This window comes from Ahaetulla prasina, chromosome 17 (genome assembly GCF_028640845.1).
Source record: "Ahaetulla prasina isolate Xishuangbanna chromosome 17, ASM2864084v1, whole genome shotgun sequence".
NCBI classification, from domain to species: Eukaryota; Metazoa; Chordata; class Lepidosauria; order Squamata; family Colubridae; genus Ahaetulla; species Ahaetulla prasina.
Genome location: NC_080555.1, coordinates 4113752 through 4138246, shown reverse-complemented (window position 1 = coordinate 4138246; position 24495 = coordinate 4113752). Strand labels below are relative to the sequence as shown.

At 47.1% G+C, this 24495-nt stretch overlaps 1 protein-coding gene across 4 annotated transcripts in view; it reads right to left on the bottom strand.

Annotated features, from left to right (window-relative positions):
- Positions 1 to 5303: 5303 nt before the first annotated feature.
- The window catches only part of PACS1 (phosphofurin acidic cluster sorting protein 1), a 61852-nt gene continuing 42660 nt past the window's right edge, over positions 5304 to 24495 (bottom strand). For 3 of the 4 annotated variants that reach the window (XM_058160405.1, XM_058160406.1, XM_058160409.1), the window contains exons 15-24: positions 23982 to 24088; positions 22167 to 22321; positions 20006 to 20116; positions 18984 to 19134; positions 15898 to 15940; positions 11192 to 11234; positions 9945 to 10080; positions 7374 to 7600; positions 6493 to 6612; positions 5304 to 5568 (exon numbers count right to left, since the gene is read on the bottom strand). In XM_058160405.1, coding sequence (XP_058016388.1) covers positions 5456 to 5568; positions 6493 to 6612; positions 7374 to 7600; positions 9945 to 10080; positions 11192 to 11234; positions 15898 to 15940; positions 18984 to 19134; positions 20006 to 20116; positions 22167 to 22321; positions 23982 to 24088 — 1206 coding nt within the window. In that variant the 3' untranslated portion in view covers positions 5304 to 5455. The remainder of the gene's footprint in view (positions 5569 to 6492; positions 6613 to 7373; positions 7601 to 9944; positions 10081 to 11191; positions 11235 to 15897; positions 15941 to 18983; positions 19135 to 20005; positions 20117 to 22166; positions 22322 to 23981; positions 24089 to 24495) is intronic. The other variant, XM_058160407.1, reaches the window with a different exon arrangement.

Genomic DNA, 24495 nt, shown 5'->3' with positions numbered 1-24495 from the left:
CCCAAACAACCGCCTTAAAGGGGAGGCGAAGGAAGGAGGGAAGCAGGGAGGGGAAAAAGAGCGTCGGAGGACAAATAAGCCTGCGGGCTTCGCGCCGCCTCCCCGGCGGCCCCGCCCGCGCCGCTTCTCTTAAAGGGGAAGGCGCCGCCCTGCTGGTGCTCTCCGCTTGGACGGGGAGATGCTCCAGTTTGCAATAATATGAAATATAATATACTATGCCATCATATGTTATATTATATTATATTATATTATATTATATTATATTATATTATATTATATTATATTATATTATATTATATTATATTATATTATATTATATTTGTATTATATACTGTACTATACCATATAATAAATATTATTATAACATTTATTTTATTTATTTATTTATTTATTTATTTTGTCACAACAATATATGTAGGTATCATACAAAAAGATTATACAGTATATAAACACATATACATATACTACACCATACTACACCATAATATAATAAATATAAATTATATCTATTATATGATTATACTATACTATACTAGAATAAATATAAATTATAACATATATAAGAGGAGTCACCAACTGTGGTCACTTTAAGTCTTGGACTTCAACTTCCAAAATTCCCCAGCCAGCAAAGCTGGCTGAGGAATTCTGGGAGTTGAAGTACACAAGTCTTAAAGCGGCCATGGTTGGAGACCCCTGATATATACTATACTATACTATACTATACTATAATTGTAGCATAGTATAATATAATATAATATAATATAATATAATATAATATAATATAATATAATATAATATAATATAATATAATATAATATAATATAATATAATATAATATAATATAATGTATAATATGAAGTATAATAAAATAAAAGGCAGGGGGTAGTTGTTGCAGAAGCGGTCACCCATCTCAACGTGTTCCTGGTTGGATGTTGCATGGCAAAATATATGATGGGGGTGTGGAGGAATACCATGTTGGAGAAAGGCAGGGTGCACGATGAGGACTAGGATCTTGACTTTGATTAGGGAGAGCGGTGCAGGCAAGCAAAATGCCTGATTTACACTCGGGTGGAGGTGGGGGAAGGGGTGGCGGTGTGTATGTGTGTGGAGGTTCCCAGGTCTAATCTCAGCTTTCCCTAATCTCTCATCCTGTCTAATTTTCATTCATTTTATTTTCATTCATTCATTTTAATTCAGTGCCTAATTCAGGGAAACTGATGTGCTGGGAATCTGGACAGCCCCTAAACCACTGGGACGGGGGGGGGGCCCGAAAAAAATTGGGATGTGTGAATTTCTCATACATACAGGCAGACCTCGACTTACGACAGTTCCTTGAGTGACCAAAGGTTCCATAGCATTGAAAAAAGAAAATGTGACTTATGGCTGTCTTTCGCACTCGTGACCGTTACAGCAGCCCCCCCCCCCCCCCGGGAGCCATTTAAGATTCAGACGCTTGGCAACTGACTCATATTTATGACGGTTGCGGGGGTCCCGGGGGGTGGGGTGTCACGTGATCCTTTCTGGCCGAACTTCTGACCAGCAAAGTCAACGGGGAATTCACTTAATGACCGTGGTGACTAATTTAACCACCACAGTGGTCCGCTGTCCGCTTAATAACATGGGGCAAGAAGGGAGATAAATTGGGGCAAAAGTTAACCAATGCCTCGCTTAGCAACAGAAATCTCGGGCTCAATTGTGGTCGTTAGTCAAGGACTCCCTCTATCAACTATTTGACTTGGGAGCTGGGCTCTTTGCCATTTTGGGTGGTCTGGAAAAAACTGGGTGGGTGGGGGACTTTTCCTCATGTGGTTTCTAGTTTCTCTACTGCCACATTCCGGACGCTCCAATCTCGGCTGAAAGTTTTTCTTGCATTCTTTCTTCCTCCTTTCTGGATAGTTAACGATTTGCCTCCATCCATCCATCCAATCAATCTATCACAACCCATCTCAATCAAATCATAGCCCATGTCAATCAATCAATCACAACTCCCCTTAATCAAATCAATCACAGCCCATGTCAATCAATCAATCACAACCCACCTCAATCAAATCATAGCCCATGTCAATCAATCAAACGCCCCTCAATCAAATCAATCACAGCCCATGTCAATCAATCAATCACAACCCACCTCAATCAAATCAATCACAGCCCATGTTAATCAATCAATCACAACCCACCTCAATCAAATCAATCACAGCCCATGTTAATCAATCAATCACAACCCACCTCAATCAAATCAATCATAGCCCATGTCAATCAATCACAACCCACCTCAAATCAATCATAGCCCATGTCAATCAATCACAACCCACCTCAATCAAATCAATCACAGCCCATGTCAATCAATCAATCACAACCCACCTCAAATCAATCACAGCCCATGTCAATCAATGACAACCCACCTCAATCAAATCAATCACAGCCCATATCAATCAAATCAATCATGACCCACAATCAATTCAATTCAATCAATCAATCACAACCCACCTCTATCCAATCCATCCATCCATCCACCACAACCCCCCCGAATCAATCAATCCAACCAATATTTGAAGCACTTTATGAAACAAATCCACCTCGAGAGATAGATAGATATATTTAAAAAAACACAATTTATTTAATGAAAAAAAAACAAACCCCAAAATCAACCCAGAAGGAAGTGGTTGAGGGACAACGGAACTCCCGAAGGATCAAATGCATTAAAACGCCAATCCGGCTATGAACCCAAAAATTCTGAATATGGATCATTGGGGGAAGAGGTGGGGATGCGGGGGAGGGAAATCCCTTGAAATCTGCATTCCGAACGGAGAGGAACCAGCACAGTTACAAAAAAAAAAAGAAAAAGAAAATATATATATATATATATATATACAAAACTCATATTTATGTACAGTAGCCAAGTTAACGGACCACGTGGAAATTTCCGATCATTCCAAAATCAAAAGGATGTGCAAATTCGACACAGCGTGTACAAGAAAACACCCACGGTCCTTGAATGGAGTCACTGTAACAGTCAAGACGGGGGGAGCGGGGGAGGCTTGGCGGCGAGACGGCAAAGGGGGACGTTTTCGAGGCGGGGAACCAGAAGATACCCACACCCCAAAAAACAGGGGTCTTTTGGGGGGGGATGTCCCCATTTTTTGAGCTCCTTTTGCAGACCGAAAGAGAGGCGTGGGTCTCCGTTGTACCTATCCTCAGGATCGCATCCCACTTGTTGACTTCAGTCCGGAAAGAGAAATTCTCGCACCGTTTTCCCACGGTCTTCTGAGCCACCAGCTCGGTGGTCCGTGGCTCAGGAGCATGAATCTTTTTTTGGACCACCCTGTTCTCGATTAGGGTCTTCTTCCAACCCTCCAACCCTTTGGGAAATTGGATGGAAATTTGGAGCGGGCGACAAAGTGTCGAGACTCGATGGTTTCTCTGGTCCATTTTTCTGGGGTCTTTTTCTTGCCCGGTTTTGGCAAGAGGGATGCCAAGCCTCTCTCTGGAGCAGCAGGAATATTCAGAATTGTGCTTAAATTATATAAGTCCTCTGCTCCAGAAGGAAGGATAGTGCCATCGTCCCTTTTGATGGAAATGGGGACATTGTCCCCTTGGAACAAAAAGTCCGCCATGGATGGGAAAACAGGTAGGCGAACTCTCACCAGAAAGAGCCAAAACCAGGGGGAAAATAAGAAATATGGGAATTGTAGACGCTGAGATTTTTAACCAGGGAAATGAGATCCTTTCTAAGTTGAGTTGACCCCTGCAAGATTTAAAGGGGGATCTCACTAACTGGACCTAAAGTCTTTTTGGTTGGTTGGTTGGTTGGTCGGTCTTTATTCTCATTATTTTTTTTTACCTTTTGATCCAAAACTGAACTCTGGGGGGAAAAAACGTAGGAAAGACTGGACAGGAAGCTGCACACCCCGTTTGGGGGTCAGTGGGTGGGCAAAACTCACCCGGTGGGAGTGTATCAAAGAGCTCCCTTAAAAAGGGGGAACAATTTCTTTTATTGCTGATTATAAACGGAGATCAAGAGTTGTGAGCTTGCTTAAAGGGGAGAAATAAAATAAATTTTTAAAAAAGGACGGGAGGTTAAGACAGCATCCATTTATCCCCCTGGAACTCTAGCGTCTAGGTTTTGCTTTGTTTAGAGGTGCGTGAAAGGGATGATGAAAAAAAAAAAGGATAGTGTGGGAAGAAAACAATCAGAGGTGAAGAGGTCTCCCCGCTGGATCAGTTCAGACTTACAAAAATTTGTTTTTCTTGGAGCACAGCTGTAGACATGATCCCTATTCTAAATTTGCGGGGCCTGTAGTTCTACCTTCTCGCTGCAAAATCCCCGGTTTTTTTTCCTTTCCAAAATTACGGGCTTTCGAACGAAGACAATCCAGCAGGTTTTGAGATGGTGTGAATTCCCACCTGGAGTGTTTCTTTCTTTTTCTTTTTGGCCAATTCTTGGTTTCTTTCCTAAAACTGGGACAGGGATGAGGCTAGGATCCCACCTGGCAAATAGGTGGAGGTGCCGAGTGGCTTCCACGGCGAGACGTCAGAAAAACGGTGCAGGAGAAGGGAAGAGGTTTGGATTGAAGGGTGGGGGTCTTTTTGCCCTTTGTATTATGGGATGCCCCCATGACACTCCAGAAATGGCGGTTAGCAGGCTGAGCAAGAATAGGGGAAAAAATCCTACCCACCCCACCTTCCGTGGGGTTGCCGATCTTCTCCACCGCTTTTCGTGGTCGGAGAGACAGAGCTAGTCCGGTTCTGCGAGGAAGAGGCCGGTTCGCACGAGAGGGAATGTTCTGTCCACTCTTCCCCAGCCAGTGGAGTTACGGAGAAAGGTGACCGCTGCTAACAGCCGGGGGTTGTTAAGCAACCCTCCGGGAGCTTTGCCGTGTTTGTGCTTCTAGAAAAGCCGAAACGAGACAAACATATTTGAGAAAACATCTCCGGAGTCGTCCGGTGGCTCAGCAGAGGATGGAACAGGAGGCGGCGAAGACGACAAGTTTTCCACGGATCGCGAGTTCGCTGATAGGCTCTTTTGGAAGACTCCGGCACCGGCATGCCGACCCAGCTCAAGGAAGAGAAGTGGTCCGCGGTCCAATGAGTGGACGGGAGTGATCTGGAGTGATCAGAAGATTCGGTTCTCGAGTGGCAGCACGCTCAGCACGGATGAGAGGCCAGAGGCCCACGGCACGATGTGGCGGTACGCGTTATAAAAGCAGTTGGCGGGCCAGGTCCTTGGCTGGATTGAAAACAACCCCCCCCTCTGTTTTGGGTGGGTTCGGGACCCTCCCTCCCACCCACCCCACCCACCCCTCTCCAGCAAAGCCCGATCGAGACACAGGAAACGCAACACGGGTGAAGTGAGCTCAGCGCAGCTCTCGGTTGGCGGATGGTTCGGATGGAGGTGGCGGCGCGACGCCGCGGCGGAGCCAGGAGGGCGCGGGAAGGCGTCCTTGCCGTCCCCCTTTCAAGCTGGCTTGGTGCCAAAAAGTCCCACGGGGAAGTGCTTGACATGGGTGGGCCACTGGGCGGCCAGCTGAAAGAACTTGATGTCGCTCCATTCCACTCCATCGATGGAAACTACAAAACAACGGAAGGGAGTTTTTGGTCAGTGGGTCAGGCAGCCTTATCTAAAGCTGCACTTATATTGAGAGAACCAGCTTAGACCAGGGATGAAGGCTAGAAAGCAGGAGACAGGGAGTTCTAGTCCCACCTTACGCATGAAAGATGGCTGGGCGACTAGGGGTCAATCACCAGCAGACGAGCATTCTAGTCCCTCCTTAGGCATGAAAGCCACCCTGGTTACTTTGGGCCAATCACCAGGAGACGGGGAGTTCTAGTCCTGCCTTAGGCATGAAAGCAGGTTGGGTGACAAGAGGGCAATGACCAGGAGATGGTGAGTTCTAGTCCTGCCTTAGGCATGAAAGCTGGCTGGGTGACTAGGAGCCAATCACCAGGAGATGGTGAGTTCTAGTCCTGTCTTAGGTATAAAAGCAGGTTTGCTGACAAGGGGCCAATGACCAGGAGACAGGGAGTTCTAATCCCGTTTTAGGCATGAAAGCCAGCCTGGTTACTTTGGACCAATCACCCAGGAGACGGGGAGTTCTAGTCCTGCCTTAGGTATGAAAGCAGGTTGGGTGACAAGGTGCCAATGACCAGGAGACGGGGAGTTCTAGTCCCTCCTTAGGCATGAAAGCCAGCCTGGTTACTTTGGGCCAATGACCAGGAGACGGGGAGTTCTAGTCCTGCCTTACATATGAAAGCAGGTTTGCTGACAAGGTGCCAATGACCAGGAGACGGGGAGTTCTAGTCCTGCCTTAGACATGAAAGCTGGCTGTGGGGAAAACAGGAAGCGGGAGGAAGATTAGGTCTATTCACTGCCTTAAGTTCTCCTTGGTCTGCTCTATGTCTCCTCTGCTTGGAAATCCTTCTCCGGGGGACTATCACAAGTCCCGCCCCTCAAAAGCCCCTCCCCTCAAAAGCCCCTCCCCCCCAGAGCCTTACCTTTCATCATCGTCTGCTGCTGTTTGGCCGAGCAGATGAGCCGGCTGATGCCGTCGATCAATTGGCTCTTGGAATCGACTTCTCTCTCTTTGGGTTTCTTGCTCAGGAAAATGGTGGGCACTAGAAAGAGGAGACACACCAGTTGGGGACAATTCGGTGCTGCCGGAAAGCAACAGAACGAGACGATTCCTTTGGACAAAGGTCAACAGGCAGCTAGTCCTCAAGGATCCCCTCGGGAGGCAGCGTAGGGCAGCTATAAGCGGCTGCCCCTCGGGACATCCCGACGGATGCTTCTCGTGGTGGAGAGAGACAGGGCTTCTGTCCTCCATCCCTGTTCTGACCTAGGCTTCTCCAGTAGCACGAAGCCGAGTCCTTGTCCCGATAAATTTACAGCGAATTTCTCTCCAGCAAAGTCTTTCCTCTCCCACAGCCTTTCAAGGTAGTTCTCATTTACCGACCTTTATCAGGCTTGGAGAGCGGCCAGGCCGATATCTTTCAGACGCCGCAATACTTGGCAAGAATGCAGGAAGGAACTTAATTGCCTCCTGCAAACTCCCCTCCCCTTTCGCTCCTCTTTTATTCCCTCTGGAAAGGGCCATTCATCGTCCACCTGTGGCCTTACTCCTGAGTCGACCCTTGTTCTTTAGTTGTTCCCTTCGTTTGGCAACTCTGCGCATGCATGCGCACACTGGGAAACAGGTTCCAGCTGTTCGTCTGCCTCGCTGATGTCTGACTCCGAAGGCAGCTGATCACTGTCAGACGGCCCTGGCCCCCTCTCTGCCTCCGACGCAGAGCCCTCGTCAGAGCCTTCCCCAGACTCCAGAACTGGCCCAGGTTCCTCCCCAACCTCCTCACTGTCCGAATCTGCTGCCACAACGTACCCTTCTTGTTCTTCTCCTTGGTGACGACCGTCATAGCCATGGTCCCCGAGGGCTGGGTCTCCCCGCTGTTGGGAAGCCGCGAGACCTGGACCGAACGGAAGACGCTCTTCAGGGTGTTCTTGGAGCTGCTGTCCTTCTTCTCCCCTTCCTTCCTCTTCTCCGTGGGTTGAGCCAGCCAGTAATCGACCTGCAGGCCGATCACATCGCTGTAAGGGCTGCTCGGAGACCTGGGATCCAGAAGAAGACAGAAGTAAGAAGGGAAAAAAAAGAAGAAGAGCGGGCAAGTAAGTCAATTCGGCACTGCCAGGCAGTCCCCCCTCCCAACTGAAAAACGGCAGCAAGAGAAATGGAGGAGGAAGCCTCAAGCCGGGGTGGGTGGGGGCGGGGACGGGGGAGGGGGGTTCGAAACCTCCAGAAACCCAAGGACGGCCAAAGCATGGGAGCAGCGCTTAGGTCACTTCCTGCCTGAAAACAGGAAGTTCTTTTGCCAAGCGTTGACGGGACAGGAAGTGGTGGCACTGACCTTGGGAGGTGGGGGGAAAGGATGCTGCCTAGGGAAGGATCAGATAAGAGGGAGCCTAGCCCACAGCTGTATAACGGGCAGAGAAAGAGACTCAGAAAGGAGCCGCCGTAACTTCTCAGGCTGGAAAAGAGACAGCGGGAGATGGGTGCTTTCAGACTTGCGAGGTTCGGTGGAAAAGGAAACCTTTACAAGAAAGTAGAATTTAAGCCCGTCTGGTTGGGGGGTTTGGGTTTGTTTTCCTTCCCCTTGCCTGGTTTATTCCAAGAAGGCTTAGAACCGTGACGTGCGAACCTACGGCGCACGCGTGCCCGAAGCGGCATGTTGGAGCCATGTTGCCTGGACTGCGCGGCTGTTGTGTCTTGCCCGCTCTCACCGCAGCCGGGGCCTTCTTATCTGCTTCCGAACGCTGAGGAATGTCCTAGTATGCCTCCTGGCCCCGGCCCTGGCTCCATGCCCAGACAGGCTGAGGAGGAGGAAGCACCTCCTGGCCCCAGCCCTGGCTCCATGCCCAGACAGGCTGAGGAGGAGGGGGCACCTCCTGGCCCCAGCCCTGGCTCCATGCCCAGGCAAACGGAGCAACTAGACTCCTCCCCCTCCCCCACAGAATGTGAGCCTGAGGGAGGCCAATTACCAACAGCTGCCGACTGGAGTGACCCTCGCTTCAGAAGAATTGATAGGCGGCGGCGTCAGAAGGAAGGGAGGGGCAGGCCTGGATAAGTGCTGAGTCATGGAGCCACACCCCATGGCCTATATAAAGGATCTGCTTTCTGGCATTCTCTGAGTCAGGCAAAGTCGAACATATTTTGCTGAAGTCACTTTCTGGTCTCCTGCCTGCCTTGAGGACTTTGCTAGGACTTTGGCAGAGCTGCAGAGGCACGCCTGATTCGGATTTCCCTGACCCGGCCATCAGCGGAGGAGTGGGACACGACAGCGGCGTCGCCCGTTCCTCTTCTGAATTTTCTGGCATGCGCGCACGACGATCAGCTAGCCTTTTTGCGTGCGGCAGTGCTGGAAACTAGAAGAGCTGGTCTTCCGTTTTTCTGCGGGAGCACGCGCACCGGCCAGCTGATCAGCCTTGCCCCACAGAAGCCTCCCCTATCCTATCCCGTTCTCTCCAGAGTTATTTTCAAGTTGGGAGGGGGAGTAGAACGTCGAACTAATTAACATCAGAGTGCGTTAATAAGAATATAGGAAATATTAACGCTCCGATGGTCATTCCCAAAATCCTTTCTTAGTGAGCACCTAGAAGCCAAGAGGAACGTACGTGGCAAATTTCAAGTTCGTAGGCTTTACGGTTCTGGAGATTTCGTGATTACGGCATGAGTGGTTTTCGCTTTTATATATAGAGATTTAGACCATTTAAGCCAGCAGCAGGGTTGTTAAGTGAATCTCCCTTCCCCCTCGACTTTGCTTGTCAGGCGGTCGCAAGAGGGGATCACGTGACACACACACACACCCAGAACACTACGACCGTCATAAATATGAGTCAGCTCTCAAGCGCCTGAATTTTGATCCTGTGGCTGTGGGGAACGGGGGAACGGTTGCGTGAAAACAGTCCTTAGTCACTTTTCCCAGTGCCGTTTTAACCTCGAGCGCTCACACTAAACGAATCGTTGTAAGTCAGGGGCCACCTGTTCTGAGTTTACAGTCACCTAACGGGCTGCTTTAGTATCCACCCTAGAGTGGTGCGGTGGCCTAGAGTGGAGCTCTTGCCTCCCAATCAGGATATTTCTCTCTCTCTCTGGGCACAACGAGAATATTATCTGCCGAACAAAACTCCGCACTGGCGACACGAAGGGCATCCGGCCAGTCAACACTCAGCTAGCTTTATTCAGCTGCCCAGACTCCACCTCGCAAGGGATTAGGAGGTTGTTACTAGAGGATGATGAGTACTGAGATACCTATGGCGCAGTGCAAGAAAATTATTCCCCGTTCTGAAGCTTGGGAGGTGTGTGTGTGTGGGGGTCCAAGACGAAGTCTTCCGCTAAGACCGCGAAAAGAGAAACGTCTGCCGCACCAAAAATCTTGGTGTCTCCTGACTTACTTACCCCACCACAGCCAAGCCGCTGGTCATCGAAGGGGAGGACGGTGGGGTGGCAGAGACGTCCTTGGCGAGACCCGAAGTTGAAGGTGGAGAGGTGGAGGGGACGGTGAGGCTGATGACCGGGGAATCATCCCCCTCTCCTGCAAAGGAAAAGAAGGATGAATGATTTTGTCCCAGGGATGCTGGGAGTGGGGGGGACGGATGGTAGCCACCTTCTCTTCCATCTACTAGATGGGTTTTTTTCTCAACTTTTATCACCTTGAAGGTGGCGTGGACTTCGATTCCCAGAATTCCCCAGCCGACACGAGCCCTTTTTTTTATACTCCAGGAAGCATAAAATACCACTGAGGTTTCCCGCCCCCCCCCCTCTATTATCAAGACGGGCTGGCTATTTCCTAGGCAACGAGGAATGTCATGGCAAGAAAATGGAGAGCGGGGATCCAACTATTTGGAGACAAGGAGCACCTGGGTGAGGCCAGTCTTATAAAAATAAGAATGGCGGGATAAAAATTAACAATAATAAAGGAACGGAAGGGAACAAAAGAGAAGAGAAGAAAACAGAAGAGAAAAGAAGAGAATAAAGAATAGAAGAGAGAAGAGAAAATAGAATAGAATAGAATAGAATAGAAAATAGGAATAGAATATAGGAAATGAATAGAATAGAATAGAATAGAATAGAATAGAATAGAATAGAATAGAATAGAATAGAATAGAATAGAAAATAGGGAATGGAATGGGATAGGATAGGATATACGGAATGGAATGGAATGGAATGGAATGGAATGGAATGGAATAGAAAATAGGAATAGAATATAGGAAATGAATAGAACATAGAATAGAATAGAAAATAGGAATAGAATATAGGAAATGAATAGAATAGAACATAGAATAGAATAGAATAGAATAGAATAGAATAGAATAGAATAGAATAGAATAGAATAGAATAGAAAATAGGGAATGGAATGGGATAGGATAGGATATACGGAATGGAATGGAATAGAAAATAGGAATAGAATAGAATAGAAAAGAAAATATGGAATGGAATGGGATAGGATAGGAAATATGGAATGGAATGGAATGGAATGGAATAGAATAGAATATAGGAAATGAATAGAATAGAATAGAATAGAATAGAAAATATGGCATAGCATAGCATAGTATAGCATAGAATAATGAAATAGAATATGGAATAGAAAATAGAATGGAACGGAACAGAACACAATAGAACAGAGTTTTAATTTAAATAAATACCTGCTGCTGCAGGTGAATCTTCAATGAGCCCCACCTTGACCACCTGGAAGAGGAAGAGAAGAAAGCATTGACTGTGAATCCTTTTCCCAGAAAAAAACAAAAACAACTCATCCAATCAGGAGCCTGCAGATGGAAGCCAAACCTTACTCAGGGACGACACACAGACACACACAAAAACAACTCTACCTATATCGTTTGGATATTTGATTCTCCCCCGCCACAAGCCGAAGGAAAATCCGTGCAATGATGAAAACACCGCCAGGCCCGATTTTCCACCACTCAGTTCTGCTGTTGACTCACCTATGGAATGTCAACTCACCACTCTCAATTAGTTGCAAGCAGGGTCGGGCTGCTGGGGGTTCGCGGGAACCTGTAGCTAAGATTCTGTGCGGTTCGGAGAACTCCCAAATCCCACTCCTGGATGGCCCCGCCCACCCACCCCTCCCCTCCCAGGAGTCCCCATGTGGGCCGTTCTGGATGCTCGGAGGCTCGAGGAGGGTGAAAAATGGGCCTATCAGAAATTTGGGAAGACCAGAAACAGGCCCATTTTTGGCCTCCAGAGGGCCTCCAGAGCCTGGGGAGGCCGTTTTTGCCCTCCCGGAGGCTCGAGAAAAGCCTCTGGATCCTGGGGAGGGCAAAAACACTCCCGCCTCCCGCATGGTGCAGGAGGCTGACTAGGCTACACCCACCATGGCCACGCCCACCCAGCAACCGGGCAGAGAACGCCTTGCTAAAATTTTTGAAGTCCACCCTTGGTTGCAACGGAGAGCAACCCAAGATGGATTGGGCAGCTTCTCGCTTCTTTATGCTACTAAGGCCTACTTGGTTTTTCTCCTCCCCAAAAAAGGCTTCCTTGCATTTCACAGAGAGAGGCACCTTTCCGATTTCTCGCATGAGGGAGATGGCAGGCACAGCTTGCGTGGCTGACTGCACGTGCGTGTGTGAGTCACTCCACTGCCAGACCCGAGGTTGAGTCAGATCACCCGCGATGTCTCACGACAGACAAAAAGTTTCTAAATAAATCAGAGAACGGGGGATCTTTCTGGAAATATAAATCCAGGAGTTGCTTAATACACGTCTTTGTTTCTTGGGGGGATGGATGTTCTCCTCGGTGGCCAGTTCCAGGAAGGAAGGAAGGAAGGAAGGAAGGAAGGAAGGAAGGAAGAGAAGGAAGGAAAGGAAGGAAGGAGGATAGAGAAGGAAGGAAGGGAAGGAAGGAAGGATAGAGAAGGAAGGAGGATAGAGAACAAAGGAAGATAGAAAAGGAAGGAAGGAAGGAAGATAAGAGAAGGAAGGAAAGGAAGGAAGGACGATAGAGAAGGAAGGAAGGAAGGAAGGAGGATAGAGAAGGAAGGAAGGTAAGGAAGGAAGGATAGAGAAGGAAGGAAGGAAGATAGAGACGGAAGGAAGAGAAGGAAGGAAAGGAAGGAGGATAGAGAAGGAAGGGAAGGAAGGAAGGAGGATAGAGGAGGATAGAGAACAAAGGAAGATAGAAAAGGAAGGAAGGAAGATAAGAGAAGGAAGGAAAGGAAGGAAGGACGATAGAGAAGGAAGGAAGGGAAGGAAGGAAGGATAGAGAAGGAAGGAGGATAGAGAACAAAGGAAGATAGAAAAGGAAGGAAGGAAGGAGGATAGAGAAGGAAGGAAAGGAAGGAAGGAGGATAGAGAAGGAAGGAAGGAAGATAGGGAAGGAAGGAGGATAGAGAAGGAAGGAAGGAAGGAAAGGTTAGAGCGGAGGGAGGGAGGGAGCGAAGGAAGGAAGGATGGATGGATGGATTAGAGGGAAGGAGGGAGAGACAGAGGGAGGAAAGGAGGAAAAATTAGAGACGAGGGAGGAAGGAAAGAAGGAAGGAAGGAAGGAAGGGTTAGAACGGAGGGAGGGAGGGAGGAAAGTTTAGAGAGGTGGGAGAGAGGAAGGGAGGGAGGGAAGGAAGGAAGGAAGGGTTAGAGGAAAGATAATTTTTGAGCCACCACCACTGGCCTCTACAGAAAGAAATTAATTAATTTCTGAAGTGCATTTTTAAGGAGTCTGAAGTGGAAACCAAACTTAATAGGTCGGCTGACATGGGTGGCTGCACAGAAAACCAAGGAGGTGATGCTTTTAAAAAGAGGACCCAGACGGAGGCGCATGAGAAACTCTCAATGTTAAAAAAACTCAGAAACGCTGAGTCTCATTGTCCTTTTTTTGGGCAGCTGGCCCTCCACTGCCCAAATGGGCAATCTGGGTGCAACGTCTCTCTTTTTATTGCTCCAATCTTCTGCTTCTCTGCGCAAGGTACAAACTTGGGGGGGGGGGGGGAAATGCAGGTTAACTGCAGCGGGGAAGGCAAGCAGGGGGGGGGGAGGGAAATATTTATTTTTAACTAAGCTGTTGTGAGGATCCTAAAGGCGGAGATGAGTTTGGGGAGAGGGGTGGGGGATAGCCAGGATAGCCCCTATTCTCCCTATTTCTTTCTTTCTTTCTTTCTTTCTTTCTTTCTTATTAAAAGAAAAAAATAAGGCTTCTGGGACTTGAGTGCTGCAGAGCTCTCCGCGCCAGAAATGTTCGATCGATATGGTTCTCTCTTTTTTTTTTAAGAACGGTAATTATATATAGCTCTTTTTTTTTTAAAAAATAAATAAATTATTCGTACGGCATCGACAGAGCTCTTTTGAGAAGCGCTACCTGACCTTGGCTTGACTCAAGGGGTTTATGCATCCTGTCGATCAATAACGATAAATAAGAAGAAAGGCAGATTGGTGTCATGGTGAAGGTGGAGGCCTAGCGACCGGGGGGGGGGGGGGGAAGGTGAGTTCTAGTTCCACCTGAGGCCTGAAAGTCAACTGAGTGACCTTGGGGCCAATCACCGGGAGACGGTGAGTTCTAGTCCTATCTAAAGCATGGAAGCCGGCTGGGTGACCTTGAGCCAATCACCAGGAGACGGTGAGTTCTAGTCCTACCTAAAGCATGGAAGCCGGCTGGGTGACCTTGAGCCAATCACCAGGCGACGGTGAGTTCTAGTCCTACCTAAAGCATGGAAGCCGGCTGGGTGACCTTGAGCCAATCACCAGGCGACGGCGAGTTCTAGTCCTACCTAAAGCATGGAAGCCAGCTGGGTGACCTTGAGCCAATCACCAGGCGACAGTGAGTTCTAGTCCTACCTAAAGCATGGAAGCCGGCTGGGTGACCTTGAGCCAATCACCAGGAGACGGTGAGTTCTAGTCCCACCTAAGGCATGAAAGCCGGCTGGGTGACCTTGAGCCAATCACCAGGAGACGGTGAATTCTAGTCCCACCTAAGGGATGAAAGCCAGCTGGATGATCTTGGGCCAATCACCAGGCGACAATGAGTTCTAGTCCCGCTTTGGGCATGAAACCCAACTGGCTGACCTTGGGCCAATCACCAGGTGTCAGCTAGTCCTACCTAAGGCATGGAAGCCAACTGGGTGACCTTGGGCCAATAACCAGGAGATAGTGAATTCTAGTCCTGCTTAAAGCATGAAAGCCAGCTGGTTGACCTTGGGCCAATCACTAGGTGACAGTGAGTTCTAGTCCTACCTACGGGATGAAAGCCAGCTGGCTGACCTTGGGCCAATCACCAGGAGACAGTGAGTTCTAGTCCTGCCTAAAAGCATGAAAACTGACTGGTTGACCTCGACCAATCACCAAGAGACAGGGAATTTTAGTCCCGCCTAAGGCACGAAAGCCGCTCCTCCCTCTCAGTGCCACCCACCTTGCAGGGCTGTCGTTGTTGTGGGGAAAACAGAAGGAAGAAGGAATAATACGTTTGCCCCCTTGAATTAGTTATAAAAATAATGAAGACGAGCTATAAATATATAAGTAAAAAAACAAACCACAACATCTTTTTGTAATCACCAGCCCCCTCAAGCTTAAAAATCAATTCGCGGATCAACCATGCCCAACCGTTTGCTAACACCCTGGATTTACAGAAAGTGTAAAGATGCTTTGTGTGAGTGTGTGAATAACATTTTATGATATCTTCCGATACAAAAAGGCCGATCCTGCCAAGCCCTTGGCCCAGAAAGATAAAATTAGCCCAAGCATATTTATTATATTTCGTCTCCTAATTGAGGCACCCTTTGGGTTTCAGCCACAACTTCCCGTCAGCGTCCGCCTGGCAAGGGTGACGGGAGAACGAGCCAGCAGATTTATCAAAGACAAACAATCACACCCAGCTGTCTTTTTGGCTCCCCAAAGCTGGGTTTCTTTTTTCTTTTCTTTTTTCTCGTTTACACCTGGGCAAGTGGATTTGGGCACGAAGCCGCCTGAAAACGTAACCGTTTTCCAAAAAATGGCCAAGGATAGGATTCAGCCGGTTCGGGAAAACCGGATGTTAATTTTATATCTGGTTTGCCAAACTGGTAGTTACAAGAATTGGCTGACCTCTCCTACCCCACCCCACTCCTCCCAGGAGTCTCCATGCGACCCATTTTGGATGTGAGGTAAGTGCAGGGCCTGCTCAGAAGCTCTGGGAGGGTGAAAAATGTGCCTCCCAGAGGTTTCGGAAGTCCAGAAACATGCCCGTTTCCAGCCTCCGGAAGGCCTCTGGAGCCTGGGGGAGACCGTTTTCACCCTCCCGGAGGCTCAAGAGAAGCCTCCGGAGCCTGGGGAAGGCCAAAACGCCCCCCACAACATGGTGCAGAAGGCTGAGTAGGCCATGCCCACCCAGCAAGGAACCGGTTGCTAAATTTTTTTAACTGTCTTACCCCAATAAAAGGGATGAACTTCTGGTAGGAATCTTCGTCTTGGCTGCAGACAGAAAAAGGAAGAAGTGGTTATTTCGACAATAAACTGATGTTTAACGTCCCTCTGGAGCGAGTTAGTAAAGTTTGCATCAGCAAACAGACTGCAGGTCTTGTCAAGAAAGACGCGGACGGAAAGCTGAACCTGCAGCCTGGGCTGATGTAGAGCAGGGTTCTCCAACTTTGGCAACTTGAAGACTTGTGGACTTCAACTCCCAGAATTCCACAGCCAGCAAAGCTGGCTGTGGAAATTCTGGGAGTTGAAGTCCACAAGTCTTCAAGTTGCCAAGGTTGGAGACTCCTGATGTAGAGAATAAGAAGGTGATACCATGTTTCTCTGAAAACAAGACTGGGCCTTATATTAATTTTTGCTCGAAAAGACACATTAGGGCTTATTTTCTGGTTAGGTCTTATTTAGGGGGGGAGAATACGGTACTAAATGCATCCATCTGGCTGACAATCTTAACTGGGGCTTATTTTGGGGGTAGGGCTGATATTACGAGCATCCTGAACTATCACGCTAGGACTTATTTTCCAATCGGGTTTTATTTTGGTGGGAAACAGGATAGAAATATGCAGGAAATATGCAGGATAGAAATATGTTCTCAAGGCAAAGCATTTTAAAAATCCAGAGCAGTGTATGTTAACTTTGGCAACTCTAAGAGGAGGGGACTTCAACTCCCAGAATTCCCCAGCCAGAAGCTATTACCCATGGGATATTTTCGGTCTCTTTAGTTATCCGAGATTTTGTTGGCTTTTTCGAGACGATTTTATTCCTTAAATTGAATGATGGTGATCTCTGCTATTTGTAGATCTTTTCGCTTGTACTATGCTTTTTCTTTTTCTTTCTTTTTTCTTTTATTTACATTTAACATAACATAACAACAGAGTTGGAAGGGACCTTGGAGGCCTTCTAGTCCAACCCCCTGCCCAGGCAGGAAACCCTACACCATCTCAGTCAGATGGTTATCCAACATTTTCTTAAAAATTTCCAGTGTTGGAGCATTCACAACTTCTGAAAGCAAGTCGTTCCACTTATTAATTGTTCTAACTGTCAGGAAATTTCTCCTTAGTTCTAAGTTGCTTCTTTCTTTGATCAGTTTCCACCCATTGCTTCTTGTTCTACCCTCAGGTGCTCTGGAGAACAGCCCGACTCCCTCTTCTTTGTGGCAACCCCTGAGATATTGGAACACAGCTATCATGTCTCCCCTAGTCCTTCTTTTTATTAAACTAGACATACCCAGTTCCTGCAACCGTTCTTCATATGTTTCAGCCTCCAGTCCCCTAATCATCTTTGTTGCTTCTCCGAAGACTCAGGGCGGCTTACATTGTGTAAGGCAATAGTCTCATTCTATTTGTATATTTACAAAGTCAACTTATTGCCCCCCCACAACAATCTGGGTCCTCATTTTACCTACCTTATAAAGGATGGCTGAGTCAAGCTTGGGCCTGGTGGGACTCGAGCCTGCAGTAATTGCAAGCAGCTGTGTTTTTTAATAACAGGCTATCTTACAGCCTGAGCCACCCACGGCCCTTGTTGTGCTCCTTGAAAACGAGGGAGGGAGGGAGGAAGGAAGGAAGGAGCCGCAGTGGCCCAGTGGTTAGAGTGCAGCAATGCAGGCTACTTCTGCTGCCTGCTGACTGCCTGCAATTTGGCAGTTCGAATCTCCCCAGGCTCAAGGTCGACTCAGCCTTCCGTCCTTCCGAGGTGGGTAAAATGAGGACCCAGATTGTTGCGGGGCAAGAGGCTGATTTTGTAAACCGCTTAGAGAGGGCTGGAAAGCACTGTGAAGCGGTATCTAAGTCTAAGTGCTGAGGAAGGAAAGAAGGAAGGGAGGGAGGGAGGGAGTGATGGGAAGGAGGGAAGGTGATGGGAGGAAGGGAGAAAGAAAGAATGATGGGAGGGAGGGAAGGAGGAAAGAAGGAAAGGAAGGAGGGGTGAATGATGGGAGGGAGGGAAAGAGCAACAATGATGGGAAGGGAAGGAAGGAAGGAAGGATGATGGGAAGGAGGAAAGATGATGGGAGGGAGGGAGGGAAGGAAGGGAGGAAGGAAGGAAGGAAGGAGGGAAGGATGAGGGGAAGGAGGAAAGATGATGGGAGGGAGGAGAGTGAATGATGGGAGGGAGGGAAGGAAGGGAGGAAGGAAGGAAGGAAGGAAGGAAGGAAGGAAGGATGATGGGAAGGAGGAAAGCTGATGGGAGGGAAGAAGGGAGGAAAGGAGAGTGAATGATGGGAGGGAGGGAAGGAAGGGAGGAAGGAAGGAAGGAAGGAAGGAAGGAAGGAAGGATGATGGGAAGGAGGAAAGCTGATGGGAAGGAGGAAGGAGGAAAGGAGGTGAATGATGGGAGGGAGGGAGGGAAGGGAGGAAGGTAGGAAGGAAGGAAGGAAGGAAGGAAGGAAGGAAGGAGGGAAGGAAGGAAGGAAGGAAGGATGATGGGAAGGAGGAAAGATGATGGGAGGGAGGAAGGGAGGAAAGGAGAGTGAATGATGGGAGGGAGGGAGGGAAGGAAGGGAGGAAGGAAGGAAGGAAGGAAGGAAGGAAGGAAGGAAGGATGATGGGAAGGAGGAAAGATGATGGGAAGGAGGAAGGGAGGAAAGGAGAGTGAATGATGGGAGGGAGGGAGGGAAGGGAGGAAGGTAGGAAGGAAGGAAGGAAGGAAGGAAGGAAGGAAGGAAGGAAGGAAGGAAGGAAGGAAGGATGATGGGAAGGAGGAAAGCTGATGGGAGGGAAGAAGGGAGGATGACGGGAGGGAAGGAAGAAGAATGGATCTGAATTACTTGCTATCAACTAAACAGCAGGAAACCTTAGCTTAGTTTTTTTGTTAATTATCCTTCCACTCTGCATCACCCATCAGCGGTCTATGCCTTCCATTCACAAGCCGGGTTTAATACGTGGGTCGTGAACTTAGAAGACCCCCCTCTGCTTAGTTTCCAGGAGTGGCAGCGAGCGATCTCAAGAGAACCGCCGGGACATGGGGTGTAATGATCTGATTGACGGACCGAGAAGTTCTTTGGCAAAACAGGATCCTGGTTCATCCCACCGGCTACCTTTGCTCGCCTTTACTTAATCGATTCAGGCGTCTCGGCGGAACGTACAATTTGTGTTTGCAGGTTAGCATGGCCTCCGCCACGGGCAGCTGGTGAGTGACGCTGGCTCCGTTCACGTACTGGGTGATCCGGCCCACCACATCCAGGGGTTCTGGGGGAAGACAGGGGGGGAAAAAAAACAACCCCAAAAATGGGTCAGGCAGGTTGCAAAGGAAACCTGGAGCCTCTATTTCCCTTTCAGGTCACGGCCAAGGATGATGGGATGGGAGGTAGTGAGGAGGGAGATTCTCCAGGAAGCAGGGGGAAATCTGAGAAAAGTGAAGAGGCAACTCAGCCTGGATATTATGTGTGAGAGAAAGAGGGTGAAGACAGCGTCTCCTCTAACGGTTCCCAGAGTAGAGGAAGTTCTCGACTTATGACAATCGAGCCCGATGCTTCGGTTGCTTGCCCCAGTTGTTAAGGGACTCACTGCAATTGTCAAGTGAACCACAACATGTCCTGTAAGGACTACCTGTGTGTAGATTTACTGTATGCTAAAACTCTCTACTGGAATCTGAACTACTGATGGTCAAAGCAAATTGATGGTAGATAAGAATTCAAGGTGGACTGGACTTTGATCTCTTATGGGCACGAAGGGATTCGAGGCTGATGAGACACTTGACGCCTCCCACAGCTTCAGCCTCGTCATCTCCTACAATTGGCTAAATCAGGACTGTCAAACTGGCGTGCGTCACACGCCGGACACGCCCCCGCCCAATTTAGCGAAGGGAGAAAAAGGTCGCCATATGTCGCCATGACGACAAGAGTTTGACACCCCTGGGTTAAATGATCTTATATCCTGCCTCGGAGTCTGCAAAACATCACTAACTAGGACGGAGGGAGGCAAACAAATCATTATTGGGGCCTCCTATGCTGAATTTGATTCAAATGTCCCCAGAGACAAGAATCTAGCCGGAGAGAGACTGGAGCAAAAGGGACGAAAAAGAGATTTTGGGAAAGAGAAGCTCAGAGGTTCTTCTTACCTATCGCAGGGGGTTCCGGTTTGCTGAAGAGGTCACGCCAAGAGGTGTCTAAAAACATATTGCTGTATCGGCTGTCCACGGAGCCCATGTATTTCGCGACCGGGTGAGATCCTGGCGGAGAAACCACAAGGAAGTTTATCAACAGAAAAGGCAGGCAGAGATGGAGAAAAACGAAAATGCAAGTTGCAAATACAAATGCACGTTTTGCAAAAAAAAAAAAAAAAAACACCTGCAAAAGCAAAATGTTTTGATCAAAAAAACAACATTTCTTGATCTTGTTACACTTAGCAACTGCTTTGCTCGAGCAGCAAGCTGCTTGGTTCCAGCTGTGGTCACTAAAGAGGAATTATTGAGTCTGTCATTTGCACCTCTATAACTGTCTGGTTCGGTTCTGCAACCCAACAAGAAAAACACAGACTTCAGAGGATCATTAGAACTGCAGAAAAAATAATTGCTACCAACTTGCCTTCCATTGAGGACCTGTATACTGCACGAATCAAGAAGAGGGCCGTGAAAATATTTGCAGATCCCTCGCATCCTGGACATAAACTGTTTCAACTCCTACCCTCAAAACGACGCTATAGAGCACTGCACACCAGAACAACTAGACACAAGAACAGTTTTTTCCTGAAGGCCATCACTCTGCTAAACAAATAATTCCCTCAACACTGTCAGACTATTTACTGAATCTGCACTACTATTAATCGTTTCATAGTTCCCATCACCAATCTCTTTCCACTTATGACTGTATGACTATAACTTGTTGCTGGCAATCCTTATGATTTATATTGATATATTGACCATCAATTGTGTTGTAAATGTTGTACCTTGATGAAGGTATCTTTTCTTTTATGTACACTAAGAGCATATGCACCAAGACAAATTCCTTGTGTGTCCAATCACACTTGGCCAATAAAAAATTCTATTCTATTCTATTCTATTCTAAACAAGGACTGCCTGCAATCCAATAAAAATCAGATAAATTTTCTGAGCTGGGGCAACTGAGAGTCAACGGTACAGGTTAGCCCTCAACGTACGACCACAACTGAGCCCAACATTTTTATGTGGTTAAGTGAGACAGCTGTTAAGTGAGCTTGGCCCCATTTTACGACCTTTTTTGCCACAGTTGTTCAGTGAACCACTGCAGTTGATAAAGTTAGTCACCCGATTGTTAAGCGAATTCCGGCTTCCCCGTTGACTTTGCTTGCCAGGAGGCGGCAAAAGGGGACCGACATGACCCCGGGATAATGCGACCGTCATAAACATGAAACCAGTTGCCAAGTGTCCAAATTTTGATCACGCGACCACGGGGATACCGCAAAGGTCGTAACTGTGGAAAACTATTTTTTTTTTCAACGCCGTTATAGCTTTGAACGGTCGGTAAACAAACTGTTATTTTAGGATGTTCGGCTGCCTCAGAGATATGACAGATCCAAGATGCAGCTTAGAGAGACTGTTTTTATAATCCACCTGACCGCCGACCCTGATTTAGAATAGAATAGAATAGAATAGAATAGAATAGAATAGAATAGAACAGAACAGAACAGAATAGAAAATAGAATAGAATAGAATGTATTGGAATGAAGAATAGAAATATAGAATAGAATAGAATAGAATAGAATAGAATAGAATAGAATAGAATAGAATCTAGAATCGAAAATAGAATAGAATAGAATAGAATGTATTGGAATGAAGAATAGAAATATAGAATAGAATAGAATAGAATAGAATAGAATAGAATAGAATAGAATCTAGAATAGAAAATAGAGTAGAATAGAATGTATTGGAATGAAGAATAGAATAGAATAGAATAGAATAGAATAGAATAGAATAGAATAGAATAACAGAGTTGGAAGGGACCTTGGAGGTCTTAATAATAATAATAATAATAATATCAGAGTTGGAAGGGACCTTGGAGGTCTTCTAGTCCAACCCCCTCCTTAGGTAGGAAACCCTACACCACTTCAGACAAATGGTTGTCCAGTCTCTTCTTAAAAACTTCCAGTATTGGTGCATTGTTGTTCCACTGATTAATTGTTCTCACTGTCAGGAAATTCCTCCTAAGTTGCTCCTCTCCTTGGTTAGTTTCCACCCGCTGCTTCTTGTCCTGCCTTCAGGTGTTTTGGAGATTTTAGCAACCGCAGGCCGGTAATTCTGTTACCTAGAGGGATGATGAGGAACCTCATGTGGTTGAGCCAGTCCGACGTCTTGTTGGCCAGCTGCTTCACGAAAAACCTCAAGATGGCACTCAGGTAGCTTTGGCCCCCGACGGATACCACCTTCACTGGACGCGGCATGGAGGAATTGCAATTGCAGCTGTAGAGGGAAAGGAGGATTAAAATGGGTGGGTGGGTGCCTGGCTTGGCCTTTGGAGAGGTGGGGAGGTTTCACAGGCGCTGGGGGGGCTCTGGATTTAAAGACCCAGCTGTATGGTGAGAATGCAGCGTGATGGGTTTGTTCTACTGTGTGTATAAGGCAGGCGTTCTGACCTAGGCTTCCTGAGTCACGAAAACACACGAGTAGTCCCCAAAACCCAGGTGTGAAATGCTCCCGGTTCGGACCGGCTCGCCTGATCCGGTAGCGATGGCGGCGGATGGTTCGGAGAACTGGTAGCAAAAATCCCTGCCCTTCCCCATCCCGCCCCAGCTGAGCCACGCAGTCATCAGAGGGTTGTTTTTTTTTTAAACTTTTAAAAGCATTTTTTCTTCGGCTGATAAAATGCTTTTAAAAGTAAAAAAAAAAGCCTCCAATGACTCAGCTGGGATCTCAGAACCCTTTAAAAGCATTTTTTTTCTACAATCTCTTCGGCCGAAGAAGTTGTAAAAAAAAAATGTTTTTAAAAGGTTCTGAGGATCAGGCAACTCAGCTGGGATCGGCCAAAGAGGTTGTAGAAAAAATGCTTTTAAAAGTTTTTTTTTTAAAAAGTTGGCCACGCCCACCCAGTCACATTAACCTGCCCCCCACCAAGCCACACCCGGTTACTACCCGAACCGGTAGTAACAAATTTTACATGTAACCCTCTTTTATCGCAACAGCTGTGAATTCTGTTCATTCGCAGAGAAGTCCCAAGTAGTTATCAACTCGCTTATTTCAGTGATCAAAAAAATGTAAGAAATATAATCTTATTTTTGGAAAAACACGGTAGATAGATAGATACAGATAGATATAGATGAGAATGATAGAGTAGAATTACAGAAATAAGACAGATAGATAGATAGGTAGGTAGGTAGGTAGCTAGATAGATAATACAATCAATAGGATAGATAGATAGATAGATAGATAGATAGATAGATAGATAGATAGATAGATAGATAGATAGATAGATAGATAGATAGATAGATAGATAGATAGATAGATAGATAGATAGATAGATAGATAGATAGATAAAGAGAGAGGTAGGTAGGTAGGTAGACAGACAGACAGATAGATAGGTAGGTAGGTAGATAGATAGATAGATAAATAGATAGATAGACAGACTGAGACAGACAGAAAGATAGAAAGATAGATAGATAGATAGATAGATAGATAGATAGATAATACAATTGATAGGATAGATAGATAGATAGATAGATATAGATAGATAGATAGATAGATAGATAGATAGATAGATAGATAGAGATAGATAGATAGATAGATAGAGATAGATAGATAGATAGATAGAGGTAGGTAGACAGACAGACAGACAGACAGATAGATAGGTAGGTAGGTAGGTAGGTAGATAGATAGATAAATAGATAGATAGACAGACAGAGACAGACAGAAAGACTGATAGATAGATAGATAGATAGATAGACAGACAGACCGACAGACAGATTGACAGACAGATTGATGGGGGGGAATCTGTAGTCCAGCCTCTCTTTGTAACAGAGAGAACCTCCAATCAGGACCAGGATGTTATAACCTATCAACCCTCCTCCTAAAAACTGCCAATCATGACACAGGCACAAGTGACCGAGGGGACTTTTGGTGAACTCACTATCTCTGGATCCGGGTGAGGAGGGCAGAGAGGACGGCTTGCACTTCAACCGTGGAGCAGGTACAAACCACGGGCTTCTTCTGATCCTGGAGGAGATCCGCGACGTACTAGAAACAAAAAAAGAGAGAGGATGCAGTCAGGCCGGAGGCAGGACTGATACGGCTGCTGTGCAAAACCACTTCCTGATGATTAATCGATCTGTCAGGCCTGGAAGCCATCTTTTTCATTGGGCCTTCAGGCCTGCCACATTTACTACTGTGGGAAAATGGAAGGGGGGGGGGATTGTATCCAGCTGGGGTGATATATATATATATGTAATCATAATAACATTCCTTTCTCAGAGAGTCAAGGACATCCTGCCCTGCATCTGGAGTGGTGTGACTGGGAGGCATCTCCAGTTCGGACGGTGCATGGATTGGGCCATGTGATGGACATGTGGATGCTGGGCAGGGACTTGGACTTTCTTTTGGGTGGGGAAAACCTGGAAGCTTTCAGATTTGGGTTTTCCCAGGTG